Genomic DNA, 16,876 nt, shown 5'->3' with positions numbered 1-16,876 from the left:
GGCAGGAGATGTTGCTCTGCCTTGGGTGTGTGGTGGACACAGCCAGGCTACGGTCAGCATATCAATGTCCTGTTTTCTACTGAAGGACCAGATTTAGCCTGCGAGGAGTCTGCTAACTCCACATGTTCTAACCGTAGTCAAGCCAAGGGATTTTTCCGGTAGGCTAGTCTGTCAAGTATTTGTCAAAAATTGTCGTCGCTATTTATTTTTTGTGGTCGGGCAGACTGCTTCCTGGAGCCATAATAACTCAGTGTGAGCTAAACTGTTGTTCTGTCCATCCTCGTAATTGCCAGCGCTCCCCTCTGATTTAATTTCTGTAAGCCGTCATCATTTCGCTTGATAAGGTGGGTTGTGTAGAAGCTGTCCTTCAAGAAGCTAATAGGCCATTGATGCATGTGAGCGACTCCTTCCCAGTGCCAAGAGTCCTGGGGCAGCTGGCAAGGGGTTTCGGAACTGCTTGCACTTGGACTCTTATCAGTTGTCCTTTTTTTTTTTTTGGGTGTCTGTGTATCAGTTTTTCCATGAGGTGGAGCTTTTCTATGTTCAAAATGGCTTTTTGCTTAATGAAATGCAAATATAACACCTAGTGTGGCAGCAAAAGGACATTACATCATACTGGACAACTTGTAACTCAGCAAGAGGGAAGTTCCAGCACTGCTGACTTTTTATAAAGGAAGCTGGACGGTGTCATGCAGTGACTTTGGGAATACTAAATGTACTCAAACCATGAGGAAATTTGCTTTATTTGCAGAAATTAGATAGCATTTCCTAAATCCCTGTGTTGATGTAAAGGGCAATCTGGCATAACTTTGCTTTAGGGAGGAAACTAATAGTTTTATGGAGGCACAGGGTAGCGCACAGTGACTTTTTTTTGTCTTTTATTTGCTTAACATTCTAAAATTGACAGGTTTTCCTGTATCGTTTTTCATCTTCCGTGGGAAAGTTTAATGTTGCCATCGCACACACCAGTGCCAAATTTCGCAGCACACTTTGTCATTAGTGCTCCAAATTTTAGGGTCTGTTTTTAAGATGGTCAATAATTTATGATATGCCTGCTTATTGGGGTGAAAATAACAGTGATTGACCCGTGTGTTCCATTGCGATCAACCTCCTGATCACTGAATAGTTTCACAGCATGATCAAAATATTCCCTCTTGTCAATAAATTGGAGGATCAACAGGTAATGAAAAGGCAGATATGACTGACAATGTCAATACTCAACAATGTGAGAAGTATTTTGATGTTCTAATGAAAAGCAAAATTGAGATTTCAGTAGATATCAGCATCAAACATACACTGCTGTGCTGAATATTTATATTATGCATTAATATTATGCCTGCTAAGTTATTTATTTCTGCTGTGGGTGCGTACACCACGCACCAGCACCCTAACCTGATAGTGAACCACTTCTCTATGAAAGGAATCCAAGCTGGGGCCTCTGCGTTTCTGCAACATTTATATTATTGTTACGACACACAATGCAACAAACATACCAGATTCTGATCTTTGGAATGGAATTGGTTGCAGGAACATGTCTCACTTGTGTAAGATACCTGATGTGACCTACTCACATGGCGACAAACCGTGGCGGGACAAAAACTTCTCTGAAACTCAAGTTTTCTTTTTTTCCCCCAATATAGGGGAGGGGTCACATGAAAATGTTAAGAACACAGGGAGGGCTTGGCTTTTCAAGTTCCTGCCATATTCAGTCTCAACCCCCACAATGATATTCTTACCGTCGCTTATTATTGTAAAAGTTGGAAATGTCATGTCAACTTGTCTATTGACTGGTAAAAGAGACAGACACGCAGCCGGTACGACTGGATATTGAGATGATATTCCTTAACGCTATTGGCTGAATTGTATCGATACTTTCAAGTACTATTTGATACCAATTTCGGATACTTTTTCCTCTTCAGTGTCCGTGAGCCAGAACTTAAAGTTTATGCATTACAACTAAATGTGTTACATTGCTTTTTTAAAGACTATACCATGCAGCGGTATATGACCTTAAACTCTGTATTTCTGGTATTCAGTGATAGGAAATCTGTCTTGAATAAGTTTTGTTTAGGAGCCGGTATCCGTACCAGTCAAGGCATCTGTACCATTATTGAAAAATTGTAATTGATACACGGCCCCCAGAGCAGGACTAGTGTTGTTTGAGTTTGCCGTCTGCTGATGTATTTATAACGGTGTCCTGCCTGTCGCCTCATATATGTTTCATGGCAGCGGTCATCATTTAAACATGCTCTGCTGGTGCCTTGTCATCAGGAGAATCACAATGCAAGTGCAGCGTCATGGATGGTGTGAAATTATAATCCACTGACCAGTATGCGGGTGATACCTTTCCTTCCTTCCTTCCTTCCTTCCTTCCTTCCCTTATCCTGTTGCTTTACCAGTGGCTGCCACTTGTGAAATTTCATTTCGTTAAATCCATTTTAGACTCGGATTGTTGTAAATAATGATACATCAAACAGTTCCGTCCCTCATCATGGGGCTTTTTATATGAAAGGGAAAAAATGAAAAAAGTATCAGTGTGGGGGTTTTCTTTCTTCCCACTGGCATGTTGAGACAGTAAATCTGTGTAATATGCGTGGGTGCGGAGATACTCCCCTAGAGATACAACCAAGCACCTGACCAGGATGCTGCGGCCTCTCGTATCAGTTTGTCATTCCTTACCGTCTTCTTCTCTCACTCTGTTTCCCACCGATGTCCCCTTGCTCGTCACTCCGGTCCAACCCTCCCCATGATTTCACTTGGTGGACACCCAGGCCTGCAGGGAAAGGACATCTGGCCCACTCAGGACATCTGGGGGAAGTGAGACTATGCAAAGCACTTCCTCTGCTCTCCTGACTCCGGGTGCTACAATCATTAATTACAACCGTACACTATGGTCACAATCCGTGACCATAGTGACCACTCAAACAAAGTATTGAGGTGGAAGGTTTTTTTTCTACATGGATGGTGGATTGTCTTTCTCTTCTCATTGCCGCCTGAATTTAAAAATGATTTTGTCCTGAAGTTGGTGTGTGTGTGTGTGTGTGTGTGTGTGTGTGTGTGTGTGTGTGTGTGTGTGTGTGTGTGTGTGTGTGTGTGTGTGTGTGTGTGTGTGTGTGTGTGTGTGTGTGTGTGTGTGTGTGTGTGTGTGTGTGTGTCCTTTTCTGAACCTGCTGTTTGCTCTGTCACACTGGTGCTGTAGCTCCACAACTGAACAGGACACGAGCTCGGGCCTCTGGGTCTGCCTTAAATACTAAGTCTCCAGGCCGCTGCTGAAAGTGGGTCATTCATCCCTCGCTCGAGCTCATTTATTATTATTTTTTTGCTCTTAGAAGTAGGAACGGCAGTTACCTGAGAAGTAACATGGCTTCGAATTTTAAAACAAAGCATTCGGAGCTTTAAACTCAAACTTTTTTTCCTTCCTCTTCTTCACAGGCTGTCAGCATCAATAAAGCCATCAACACACAAGAGGTCGCCGTCAAAGAGAAGCATGCCAGGAATATCCTTTGTGTGTGTGTGTGTGTGTGTGTGTGTGTGTGTGTGTGTGTGTGTGTGTGTGTGTGTGTGTGTGTGTGTGTGTGTGTGTGTGTGTGTGTGTGTGTGTGTGTGTGTGTGTGTGTGTGTGTGTGTGTGTGTCGATGCATGCCCGGGCAAGAAGAGGAGCAGTGTTTGTTTCTCCAAAATTCCCATGTGCTCGTGTAGGCTGTTAAGTGTTTCTCCATGACTGGTTGTGTCTGTGCACAAAGAAAATAATAAACGTTGTGTGACCCCGTTGGCAGAGCGCGGCCATGCTGTGATAAAGAAGACAAGACAGAAAAACATGTGATAGATAAATGATGACTACATAAGAGGTTGAGAGGCTACATAATGCACCAGTCTGACAAATGCCAAAAGTGGCTGATGCTCCTTAACGGAGCTTGTTACCGTGCATTTTGGGAACGCACCATGAGAAAGGCGCCCACACCTTCTGGGCAGCGGTCAACCGCCTGCCCTTATCCAGCAACGCCGTGCTCTGCTGGAAGTTCTGCCACGTCTTCCACAAGCTGCTGCGGGACGGCCATCCCAACGTAAGTACCCGACCGGACAGCTTGGCGGCAGCTTCATCGTAACCAGCGCTGGCAGTTGAAAGAAGTGGGACTTCTTGGGATCCTTTCACCAAAACGCCATCCCTACTTTTTTGGTTGTAGTCCGACCTCAGGTTGCACTCCAACCTGATCTCGCTTTTTTTTATTTTCAATCTGTTCTCTCCACAGGTGATCAAGGATTCCATGAGGAACAAGGCCGATTTGACTGATATGAGCAGGATGTGGGTAAGGATCTAGTCATAAGCCTACGTTCAACTTACTGACACCTTATGAAATGCTGAATACAGGTTCCGGGAAAAGCTCATGTTTTTTTGCACACAGTTTAATTTTAGGGGTGTGTGTGTGTGTGTGTGTGTGTGTGTGTGTGTGTGTGTGTGTGTGTGTGTGTGTGTGTGTGTGTGTGTGTGTGTGTGTGTGTGTGTGTGTGTGTGTGTGTGTGTGTGTGTGTGTGTGTGTCGTGGCCGCAGGGGTTTCTAAGTTTAAAATTGGTTGACGAGGATAGCTGACACTTCCTCCCATAGGGTTGTGGTGGAGGGCATAGCACGAGCTGTCCTCACAGATGTTTTTTAGTTGTTCTACAAGCCTCTATTGTGACAGCTGACTGTGCACTACTCCCAGATCCGAGCATGACTCCGTTGAGCATTTTGGGATCCGTCTGCAGTTCTTGCCAACTTAATCAAAGCTCTACACAAACAGAAGTTTCTACATTTAAAGCTTCTGTGTGTCTTATCCAACGAGCCACTCCTGAGTCACGTATTGAGCAACTGTTGCTTGGGTGGAGGACTCCTGGATTCACCCTCCTCAAGGTTTTTTTTTTGTTTGTTTTTTGTTTTTCTTTCTTTTGTTTTTGCTGGTTTCGCTAGAAAGCGACCTACAGGAAATATGGTGCCTGTGACCAGGGTTGCAACCTTTTCCTTTCTGTTGGGACATCACCACTTTCACATAGTCCGGGAAAGAGGAACCGAGAAGCAATCGTACGCATAGCTTGGGGATTCAACCGTCACCGTCCGCGGTGTTAAACCGCCCCTGTTCTCAGGTCAGCAGAGAAAGGGAAATGTTTCCCACGGGCCCATAGCGTGAGAGTTACCTTGTTTGAGAGTGGTGTAATGTGAAGGTGTGAGGCGTGGGAATCCAAGGCATCACCATAAATCCCCGGCAAATTCCTAATGACTTGCTTCCTCGACGTTCCATAATCCGCCCGGCAAACCTCTCAAGAGAAACCACCATCTTTTTTGATCGTATTTCTGGCCTTTTCTTTGATGTCTCCTGCCCTCTCTCGCTCTCTCCTCCGCCATCTTCTCTGGCTCCGTACCTCCCCCCAGGGTCACCTAAATGAAGGCTACGGGAAGCTGTGCAGCATCTACCTCAAACTGCTCATCACCAAAATGGAGTTCCACATCAAAGTGAGTGAAAGGCAGCCCGAGCCTATCAAAACCCAGCCCCGCTCTCCCTTATCTCTCATTATCTCAGCCTCTTAACGCTCATATTAGTGCCATCACATCTCTCCGGGAGGGGGCCTTCAGAGAAAATGCCCTTTTTTTTTTTTCTTTTACACTAATGGCCTCTCAAGATCGTGTAATGTCGATTTATTTTAAAGGACGGCTGCGCCGGCTGTCACTGTAAGGCCAGACAGCCCCGTTGATGTACTTTACAGGATGTTGTGGTCATTTGTTGATTTACTGATAATCCAAAGTCAATACTCACTCTGTCTTGTCTTTGTCTGTCTGAGCCCACTCGTTCTCCAGTCAACCCCAAAGGATTACTGACAATTTCAGCAACAAAGCCTTCTAATGCATATACCTGTATTTATTCAACACGTGGTGCCGCGGGCTACGTACAGGTTAAATGTTGCAAGGCGGCACGTCAATTACTGTTTTCGTACATTCGAACCAGCGCAAATCTACCCACCGCGCAAATGTAGCTTGCTTTCAAGATTTTTCTGCCTCTAGTGTATGTTCTTTTGGAGACATCCTTTCACCTGACACTGTTTTTCACCCCCAAAAAATTTTTTTTTTTTAAATACCACCTTATTTTTCTTCCAGAACCCCCGTTTTCCAGGCAATCTACAGATGTCAAACAGACAGCTAGACGAGGCGGGAGAGAACGATGTCAACAACTTGTGAGTTGCTGCTGCAGGCATTGTTGTTGAATATCATGTTGCCCACGCCCGTGGCTTGTAATAATGCATTAAATACATGGCGTACATTTGGATGCGGAGCGGTCTTAAAATCAGAGGCGCCGAGATGGGAAAGCAGTTTTGAGACCCAGCACAGTTTGCGGTGGTCGGGTAACTGGCCCCATAAAGGATCCGGAATCAGCGGTTCTATTGTTATGAGCTTGATGAACACAGATGCTGCATATTTCATTGTAAATGACTTGGATTCTCTGTGTATCAAAAAAAACAAAAAAAAAAAAAAAACCTCAGGGAATCCTTAATCACCTCCCTAACCAGGATCTATCTTTAGTCCTTACGATGTCTTGGCAACTCTTCTGTGTTCCACATAATTGCTCTCTCGTCTAATCCCCCCTCCTCTCTGAGACTCATCCCTTTCTCTTTCTCTGCCCTAGCTTCCAGCTGACCGTGGAGATGTTTGACTACCTGGAGTGTGAGCTCAACCTCTTCCTAGGTGGTAAGTTATTCTGGTCTGTGTGCCGCACGCCACTCAACGGGCCAATCTGCATCATGGCGGGATGGAACACAAAAGATCAATACAGTACTCGCATGAAGAGGCGCACTCGGGCCACACTTCCAAAAGCAGACAGAGATGCACTCAAATTAACATTCAGAGCAAGAGACAAACACCGGTAGGAGAAGACTAAGGTGTAAACTTCACCATAAGATGGGGTTCTACATTCCACCAGTATACTCAACACAGCACTGCAGAGCACATTTGTCCTTCAGAATACTGTTGGTTGCATATGGCAGCCCTGTGATGTTTTACATTTATATTTGACTTCCCCCCCAAATCATTTATTTCCCATTGGAATGAAACTAAAGTTGTAACACTACAAAACTTTAACCAAGGGAAATAAACATAGATTATAAATATACCCTGTAGACTTCCAGGAGTAATAAGTGACATAGTTGGTTGGCTATGCCTGACCCAAAGCCACACCCCATCCCTGCCTACAAATGAACTGGTGTATTTTGAAAGAATCACGTCATTGCAGAACTGAGAGGTCTGGCCTGAGGGAGGTGTGTGTGTGTGTGTGTGTGTGTGTGTGTGTGTGTGTGTGTGTGTGTGTGTGTGTGTGTGTGTGTGTGTGTGTGTGTGTGTGTGTGTGTGTGTGTGTGTGTGTGTGTGTGTGTGTGTGTGTGTGTGTGTTTTTGGGGGAAACCACACCTCTGTGTTGTGAACAGTCTCTCAGAGCCTGCACTGTGAATGGAGAGAACAAGTCAAGGGAAAATGAAAGGTGTAATGTTTGGGGTTCAGGGGGTGGTGTTTGGCATGCGTGTCTGGCACTTTTTTTTTTTTTTTTTAATACAATATTGGGCAGTGTGCCCATGTCTATTTTTGTGACTAAGGTTATGACTAAAAGGTAATAAAGAGACAAAGGTGTGTGTGTGTGTGTGTGTGTGTGTGTGTGTGTGTGTGTGTGTGTGTGTGTGTGTGTGTGCGTGTGTGCGTGTGCGTGTGCGCGTGCGTGCGTGCGTGTCACACCTGTTTGTGAGGATCCTTGGTGTCCATGAGCTTTATGTGAATTGGCGTGTGTGTGTATATTGATTGATATACATATGAATATTACAACAGTCCCCGAAATGTTTCTGTGCCCCCCTCACACACAGTGTTCAGCTCTCTGGACATGTCTCGCTCGGTGTCGGTGACGGCAGCGGGCCAGTGTCGCCTGGCCCCGCTCATTCAAGTCATCCTGGACTGTAGCCACCTCTACGACTACACAGTGAAGCTGCTGTTCAAGCTTCACTCCTGTGAGTAGCACAACCCCCTGCTGGTCGACCCCTGGAACTGCAGGTGGAGCCAGCATTCGCAAAAACGCAAACAGCGTCTTGGTTCATCCAACCGGACCACTCGCAAAGTCACACACTTATTACGAAGTTACAGTTTTTGACATTCTCTGATCAGATGCATGAACACTTTTCTTACTGTGTGTGTTTCCAGGCCTTCCAGCAGACACGCTCCAAGGGCACAGAGACCGCTTCCAGGAGCAGTTTAAGAAGTGAGTTCCCCCAGGGGTTGTGCCTGGCACAGAGGATCGTGGATTTTTCTTTCTAACCCTCCTGATGTGATCTCATACTCTCTCTGACTCCCTGTTTCTCTCTGCCTCTTAAGTGCATGACTATAGTGCTGGCACAATTATTTCACAATCGCCCGATGGCAATCACGCTGACTGCAATCGTTTTTGTGAAATCGTTGGGATTCTGAATCATGCATTTCCATCCAAATGTGTGGGGAATAATAAGCCAAAATGAGATATGGTGCAGCAATTAAAATCCTATTCAAGTGCTTTTCTATCAGTCGCTTTGAGGAAAATAAACTATCTACCCAAAGTTTTATGTTTCAGTGGTCAATGTCAATAAATGTCTTATTGAAGTAGGTGCCTTATTAACCTTCTACTATTATAGACTTATGACTGTAGTACTGTGGTAGTGCCATTAAAAACAGTGTTAAACACAATTATTTCCATGACAATTAATCGTCAATTAAAATGTTGTGATCATGACGTCCATATGTAATGATTCTCTCCATACTTTTCTCTTTCATTACAGATTAAAGAGCCTGTTCTATCGCTCCAGCAACTTGCAGTACTTCAAGAGGCTGATTCAGATCCCACAGTTACCAGAGGTGTGAGCTCCTTTCTCTCATTCTGATATTTTCGCCCATCTGTCCATCTCCAGATGCTACCGCCCCAGTCAACCCTCAGAGCTTGTTCAGGAAATTGATTTGAACTTTTAAACGCATGCAGTGATGCTCCAATGGATCAGCCACTGGCCTAAAAGAGCTGAACTTCATACTTATCTAGGATCTCAGTGGTCTTGAAAAGGGTTGATCCATGATGTAAAAAAAATGTCAGCGAAATTTCCCTCACACATTGTCTGGGGGGGGGGGGTAAATAACAATAATACCACAATATTTCATATTTAAAGCGCTGTTTGTCTTTTGTGCCGCCAGAACCCTCCTAACTTCCTGCGGGCGTCGGCACTGTCGGAGCACATCAGCCCGGTGGTGGTTATCCCCGCAGAGTCCTCGTCCCCGGAGTCGGAACACGTGGTGGAGACGGAGGACCTGGTGGACACGGACATCCCCGCGCTGCCGGTAAACGGAGGAGGCTTTTATCACACTAACTGAAAGTCTGCCTCATATCATCTTAATTGTTTAGTTGCCATGGTAACGCTCTGTCTCTGTCCTCTTTGCAATTTGAGGCGGTTTTTGATCCAACAAAAAGTTGAATCAGACTTGTAAAGGGTACGTCAATAAGGAAATTGAGTAATATAAAAAAAAAAATAAAAAACGTCTAAAATAAAAACACAATATTTTTATTTGCTTTATTGAGTAGAACAGGACACACTACGCCCCCACCCTCCCACCCTACGCATGGAGAGGGAACGATCAGGGCGAAAATTGAGAGCACGGAGGACCCGACACCTACTTGCGTTTTTGAGCAATGTTATCATGTAATTTTCGAGGGCTTTAATGCATGATTGGAATGGCAGATTAATAGATTCGGGGCTACTTGTTTTATTAGGGATCCATCCCATAGGAATAAACAAAAAGTTGAATAAATAATAATAAGAGTTTTATCTTAAAAAAGAAAAAATTGAAGATGTCAACTTTAATTCACCTCTCCTCATGCTGTAATCATCCATCCAATGAGTAAGTCCCGCTCCCATGCGCGCGTGAGTAACGTAAAACACCGTGTTGTAAAAATATCGGCTCGAGCAGTTCTGCTGCTGCTGCTGCTGTAAACAAGGATGGCGGAACACGACTCCTCAGGTGAGGGTGAATTGAAGTTTACATCTTCAGTTCTGCAACATAAATGTATTCGGTGGGCACGGCATTACAGGGAAAGGCCTACGGTTCAGAACCGTGGTTGCTTGGTACGGCGTTATACCTTAAAATGGTATACCGTTACATCCCTAGTCCGTGGCGTAGACTCATCGTCGTTACAAGCTGCGTGAGCTGCATTCATTTGAAATTCTTAAAATGTAACTCTGTTTAGACGTCCTGCTGATGTTAAGATGAGCGACAGCACAAACTTATTTTACGTTCCATGAGAACTCTAAAATGTGTAGTTGCAGGCCATAATGGACCCCCAGCCATATTTTTTATTATTTTTGTAAAAGAAAATATATATATATATTATAATTTAAAAACTTGATCAGAGCTATTCATAAAACATCGGGGGTGGGGGGGATCCGATTTTTCCCCTTTTTAAATAGATAAATAATATGTGGCAGTCAATGTTGATATTGTGGCGGACCACCACAAATACATCTTTATATGGGAGACACTGCTTGTTAGTATTATTTTCTTTTCTTTTTTTTTTTTTAATTTTGTTCTTGAATAATAAAATGATTTTCTAATAAATGATCCTCATTCTTTTTTTCATTATTTTATTATAAAGTAATGGTATTATTCATTTAAAATAAATCCGTTTGTGGTTTATGTACAGGCTGCTGTGGAAACCAAGTTTGATGACCTGTTTGGCACCTCAGCTGCTACGGACCCCTTCAACTTCAACAATCAGAACGGCATGCGCAAGGATGACAAGTAGGTCTCTACATAAATCTATGACAGTTAGGTTTTTTTAAATTATGATGGCAACTGAAGTGAAAATGATGCAAAATGCAGATTGCATCATTGCATCAATGCAGGTTTAACATGTAATTTTTCTACTATTTGACTCCATTGTGTCTAATAACTAAAACCAATTGGATGTTTTTAATCAGTGATGATTTGGATGCAAGGGCTTTTTAGTTAAATGTAATATGATTGTGGCGTGCCATCAACAAGAGGAAATGGGTGAAATAATTGTGTGAAAATGTATATCGCACTGATAGAAGCTGGGTAATGCTGGCCCACCCTTGAACGATGAAATGATCCCTTGAATAATCCTGAATTTTGTGTGTAATTCATTATTTTTGTCTGTGTCAGAGACCGTCTGATTGAGCAGCTGACCAGGGAGATCCAGGCCCTCAAGGAAGAGCTAGAGTCTTTTCGACTGGAGGTAAAAACGGAAGGGGAGTCGTGCTGAATTTGGACTGCAGGTTTTCGATGCCCGATTTTTGTTGTGTGTGTATCGGCAAACTATGTGATGTTGACATGGCAACGCAGGCAACAGACGCATGCCGAAGATGAAGCCGAGTGGGATGAAAACGCTTCTCCAGCAATACCCCCGCGCTTCAAAGGCGGACTCAAATCAGACAGTTTGTGATGGAGAGCGGCAGGAAAGGGGTTTCAGATTCTGGGTTTAGTGATTTGTTGCGGCATTTTCCGCCAGCATCTTATTCCCGTCTCTCAGACTACACTAGACTCGCATGCCTTTTTAACGTTGCCGGCACCGTGCAGCTGAATTACAACTATTTCCACCTCCAGGAAAAAAAAGAGCCATGTCTCACCTTTCTCCATTTCCTCGCTCATACTCAATTTTTTTTGCACCCCTGTCGTTTCCGTCGCCGCCGCCAGAGCGGTCGGCTGTGCCAGGCCCTGCGGGGGCGCGTCAACGAGCTGGAGGCGGAGCTCGCCGAGCAGAGCCACCTGAGGATGCAGGCGGTGGGGGAGAGTGAGTTCCTGAAGGCGGAGCTGGACGACCTGCGCAGGGTCAAGGAGGACACGGAGAAGGAGCAGCGGAGCCTCACGGAGATAGAGAGTAAGACAGGACAGTGCCTTCAGGTCCCCTCCAGTACGACGGGTGGCCGTGGCGAGGGCCATCCTCTCTTTAGGGAAGTTATTTTGACCAACCAAGGTCTCTGTTGGAGCAGTGCGCATCTGACTTGCGCAGAATTATGGTTTCTCTGTGCTGTTGATGCAATTATAACTTCTTTCCTCAACACGTGTTTCGTGTGCATAACTATTTTTTTTTTATTTTATTTTTTTTTTGGCTTTGCTTTCGTTCTCTCCTCCTCTCCAGAAAAGGCTCAGGCTAATGAGCAGCGATACACCAAACTCAAGGAGAAATACACAGAGCTGGTCCAGAGTCATGCAGACCTGCTGAGGAAGGTGTGCAAGGGGGGATCTTTTAAAATAGCAACCTTTTGACTTTGCAATGTCATTCCCTACTTTTTGTACCCTTTAGAATGCAGTAGAACCTTTAAACTATTAACGGTCTCAAGTATCTTCTTGACTGTTTTTCTATTTAACTTTTTTTAATCATGACACTGACCTAATTGTGTGTGTGTGTGTGTGTGTGTGTGTGTGTGTGTGTGTGTGTGTGTGTGTGTGTGTGTGTGTGTGTGTGTGTGTGTGTGTGTGTGTGTGTGTGTGTGTGTGTGTGTGTGCGCTTGTGTGTGTGTGTGTGTGTGTGTGTGTGCGCTTGTGTGTGTGTGTGTGCGTGTGTGTGTGTGTGTGTGTGTGTGTGTGTGCGCTTGTGTGTGTGTGTGTGCTGGTGTGCAGAATGCAGAGGTGACCAGGCAAATGACGGTGGCGCGAGCGGCACAGGACGAGGTGGAAGCAGTGCGGAAGGAGATGCAGGAGAGGGTGAGGGCCGCCCAGGACACTTCGGACCGACAGGTGAGCATGCAGGGACCCTCTCTGCCCTAAAACAGGATTACCCGGCGCTCATTTATAGTCAGTTTAAGTTGTTGTTGACATGGCATGCCTTACAGTACATCGGATGCAAAATGATCATTGATTTTTGAAAAAATATAAAAGTCACGAAAAAGTCAAAATTGTCTGTCTGTCTGGTCACATATCTAGGGCCAGGTGATAAATCTGTATTGGCTAAAGCATTTTCCTGTGGTATGGGATCAGTATGAAATTATGATATTATTGTGTCTTAATATGTCATACTGTGATGACTTGGAATTTGTCATATATTTTTTTTATGATACTAAACAAAATCGTCATATAATTCAATGTAATAAATGAGAGTTGGATTCTTTAACTTGGGATTTTGAATTCATGAGTGGTATCACATATACCGATCAGCCACATCATTAAAACCACCACTAATAATGTGTAGCTCCCCCTTGCGCCGCAAAAACAGCTCTGACCCGTGGAGGCATGGACTCCACAAGACCTCTGAAGGTGTCCTGTGGTATCTGGCACCAAGACGTAAGCAGCAGATCCTTTAAGTCCTGTAAGTTACGAGGTGGGGCCCCCGTGGATCGGGTTTGTTGTTCCAGCACATCCCACAGATGCTCCATTGGATCGGACCCTAACCCCAACATGATGGGGTCCACATGATGTAGAAGAAAACGTGATTCATCAGACCAGGCCACCTTCTTCCATTGCTCCATGGTCCAGTTATGACGCTCACATGCTCATTGTAGGTGCTTTCAGCAGTGAACAGGGGTCAGCATGGACACTCCAGTGTCAGTCTGCGGCTACACAGCCCCACACACAGCAAGCTGTGATGCACTTTGTGTTCTGACAGCTTTCTGTCATAGCAGCATTAACTTTTTCCGCAACTTGTGCTACAGTAGCTCTTCTGTGGGATCGGACATGACGAGCTACTCTTCACTCCCCACGCACATCAATAAGCCTTGGGCGCCCATGACCTTGTCACTGGTTTGCTGGTTGTCCTTCCTTGGACCACTTTTGGTAGGTATTAACCACTGCATTCTAGGAACACCCCACAAGACCTGCCGTTTTGGAGATGCTCTGACCCAGTCGTCTAGCCATCACTATTTGGATCTTGTCAAAGTCGCGCAGATCCTTACACTTTCCCATTTTTCCTGTTTCCAACACATCAACTTCAAGAACTAACTATGGACTTTTCTTGTTGCATAATATATCCCACCCCTTGACGTGTGCCATTGGAACGAAATGAGCAATGTTATTCACTTCACCCGTCAGTGGTTTTAATGTTGTGGCTGATGTACATCGACATTGTGCAGAATGCCATGTTATGAGTGTGATAGCAGAGTCTTCCGTATCTGAAGGGACGTGTTTCCCTTCCTTCCCCAGGAGAAGGAGCAGCTGCAGCAGCTCCAGGAGCTCCAGAGGGAGCTGGTCTCGAGCAGGACGGAGCTGGACTCCCTCAAAGTCAACGTGGCGTCTTCGCAACAGGTCCCTTCTGCTCGCCACCTTACTTTACCTTCAGTTATCAGCCAACTCCGGCCGTGTGCTGAAACCACTCCTAAAAGTTCCCAATAATTCATTCTTAGGGCACATTAAAGTTTAATCTTCCTTCAGGTTCTGTCTTACTGGACGGCAACTGTTTTAACATTTCAGATTTGTATTTCACACGTTGAACATGAGACACAGCAGTAAAAGCATTTTGAACGGCCCTCTAGATTTACTAGAACTGTACTTCTTTGTCAATGGTCATTTCCCTTTAAATCATTTATTATTCATTGTTCCTGTAGGTTTTTTTTCCATTATCTTCCCACTATTACCTGACAAATGGCAGCTGCGTAGGTGTATTTGTAAGTGTAGCTCAACAGACCTCAAACCCTCAATGGTTCAGTCAGGCATTGACGGGCAAATTAAAAATTCCACTCCCCTATCACCCTATTTCTGTCGCCTCCATTTGTCAAGCCGGTCTTTTCTTTTTGCACCCCTGCTCCATCGCTCATTTCCATAGCCTTTCATTTTTTTTCCCCCTCCTCTAACGGTGTCTCATGAGCCTCCTGCCTCCAGCTTTCAAAGCGCATGTCGCTCCGGCTGCTTTCGTAGCCTTTACAAGTCTGATTCTTATGCATCTGCTGACATTCTTTTCATCCTCCGACAGACCTGCTGGCTCGCAGTCTGTAACTTTCTTGCTTCTCTGTTCCTTCGCACTAAGCACCTTTGGAGCGGCCTTTTTCTTCTCCGACTCCTACTCAAAACAAGAATATTTTACCCGGGACTTTTGATGTTTAGCGAAGTGGTCTGGCAGCTTGAAGTTTCCAACGCCAAGTTCACAGCGTCTGAGTTAGCCGTCCGCTTGTGCCACGCTTCCTTTTTTTTTTTATACCTCGTTACCAAGCTGCAAAGCCTGGATTTAATAAAATAATCTGGGGGGAACTTTTAAGTAAACTTTTTTTTTTTGCGAGATCAAATGTGTTTTATATGTTGCATATCATTTTACAAGATAAGACCCAAGGCATGACGGTGCATCGGCATCACCGGATACGCACCTCATGATAAAAATGTCAAATGAAAACCTTTTTTTTTTTTTTTTTTTTTTTCCTTTCTCTCTTTCTACAATGTTGACTTGTTTCCATCTTCCTCTCCGTTGTTCTCCTCCAAATCACCGCTTCCCTCCAGTCGAGTGAACTCCTCAGCACGCAGCTGTCGACCCTGGAGGCGGAAAAGGCGGGGCTGGCGGAGTCCTTGACCAGCAAGGAGGCGGAGCTTGCTTGTCTGGGGGAGGAGCTACAGCGAGTCCAGAGCTCACTGGCCGGCGAGAGAGAAAGCGGGGTGAAGGCGGCGGAATCTCTCCAGAACCAACTCAATGAGAAGGTAGAGGAGAAGGACAATTTGGATACGGTTGAGCACACCAGCTTTTGTAATATCTAACATTGAAGCTAGTGCTATTTAGGCCATTACTCCTTAGAACGAGTGACATTTTAATTTCAGATGGATATTATATTCCAAAAATGTCCATGTAGAACTGGCCGTGATATTATATTAACGCAAGATTGCCCAAGATGTCTGAGACCTTTTTTCAACCTGTGCTGTCAGCATGCTGGGCATACAACACAGAGTATTTGTATGCTATTGCATTCAGGACAGAGTTAGTCTGCAAGTGGAGTGAACAACTAATCATCATTACTTCTCCAAGAGAGGAATCACCACAGGTGAGACAAATAAGAATAGAAACAACTACATGAACATGGAACAAGATGAACATAGAAACATCAGACGACAACATGTATCAATCAAACATGATCAATTCCAGGAACATTGGAACGGCAATTTGGCACATGGCTTCTTCCTGTCATAGTTATGGCAGTAAATGAGGGAGAAAAGGAGAGGGATGTAACCGGGGGAGGGGGGTGTGTGTGCGTGCGTGCGTGCGTCCACCAGTGAGTGCACGGAACTAGGCCCGATTAGTTCTGATGTATGAGGTCGAATTATATTTGAGCACCTCCAAGCAGTGGAAAAGGTCCCGCAGCCACCCCTGAGTCCAACAGCCGTATAGAAGACCACAGAAGACCCCCCAACCCCCAGAGAAGCCGGGAACCCGAGGAGTTTAAACCAGTTCCAGAAAGCACGAGGCGACCCTGCACCCCTGAAGCGCACACATACAACCCACCCCCACGTGCAGACATAAGACGCACCCGCAAGTGCAGAACCTGGGCCGCGGAAGCCAGGCACGGACCACAGGCACCACAGGCCAAATTCATTAAATTTGCCCCATGGCTTCCAATCTCGAAAAACCTGTAAGTAAAGGGAGCGAGTCCTCCAAGCATGTCGAACCCAAATCAGTCACGCGCCTCCTGCCCCACAGACCCTGGTCTGGTGGTGTGTTGTTTGGAGTAAGAGTGTGTGTGTGTGTGTGTGTGTGTGTGTGTGTGTGTGTGTGTGTGTGTGTGTGTGTGCGTGTGCGTGCGCGTGTGCGTGCGCGTGTGCGTGCGTTAGTGCGTTCTAAGCTAATATAATCATTACTGCGCATTTCTCTAGTTTCTCAAGTTTATATGTGTATATTGTTCATGGAATTTAAGCAAAATACAGTTGTATCACTAGGCA

General features: G+C 45.1%; 1 protein-coding gene across 3 annotated transcripts in view; it reads left to right on the top strand.

The window, feature by feature from the left end:
* Positions 1-16,876, top strand: part of hip1 (huntingtin interacting protein 1) — a 38,309-nt gene that overhangs the window by 11,483 nt on the left and 9,950 nt on the right. For 2 of the 3 annotated variants that reach the window (XM_080006385.1, XM_080006387.1), the window contains 17 exons: positions 3,433-3,496; positions 3,922-4,064; positions 4,251-4,307; positions 5,405-5,485; positions 6,125-6,201; positions 6,651-6,712; positions 7,870-8,010; positions 8,201-8,258; positions 8,809-8,884; positions 9,212-9,355; positions 10,713-10,810; positions 11,195-11,267; positions 11,726-11,909; positions 12,171-12,259; positions 12,653-12,769; positions 14,168-14,269; positions 15,452-15,646. In XM_080006385.1, the coding sequence (XP_079862511.1) occupies positions 3,433-3,496; positions 3,922-4,064; positions 4,251-4,307; positions 5,405-5,485; positions 6,125-6,201; positions 6,651-6,712; positions 7,870-8,010; positions 8,201-8,258; positions 8,809-8,884; positions 9,212-9,355; positions 10,713-10,810; positions 11,195-11,267; positions 11,726-11,909; positions 12,171-12,259; positions 12,653-12,769; positions 14,168-14,269; positions 15,452-15,646 (1,761 nt within the window). The remainder of the gene's footprint in view (positions 1-3,432; positions 3,497-3,921; positions 4,065-4,250; positions 4,308-5,404; positions 5,486-6,124; positions 6,202-6,650; positions 6,713-7,869; positions 8,011-8,200; positions 8,259-8,808; positions 8,885-9,211; positions 9,356-10,712; positions 10,811-11,194; positions 11,268-11,725; positions 11,910-12,170; positions 12,260-12,652; positions 12,770-14,167; positions 14,270-15,451; positions 15,647-16,876) is intronic. The other variant, XM_080006386.1, reaches the window with a different exon arrangement.

The sequence above is a fragment of the Zeus faber genome, assembly GCF_960531495.2.
Source record: "Zeus faber genome assembly, chromosome: 9".
Classification (NCBI taxonomy): domain Eukaryota; kingdom Metazoa; phylum Chordata; class Actinopteri; order Zeiformes; family Zeidae; genus Zeus; species Zeus faber.
This window is presented reverse-complemented; position numbering and strand designations above follow the sequence as displayed.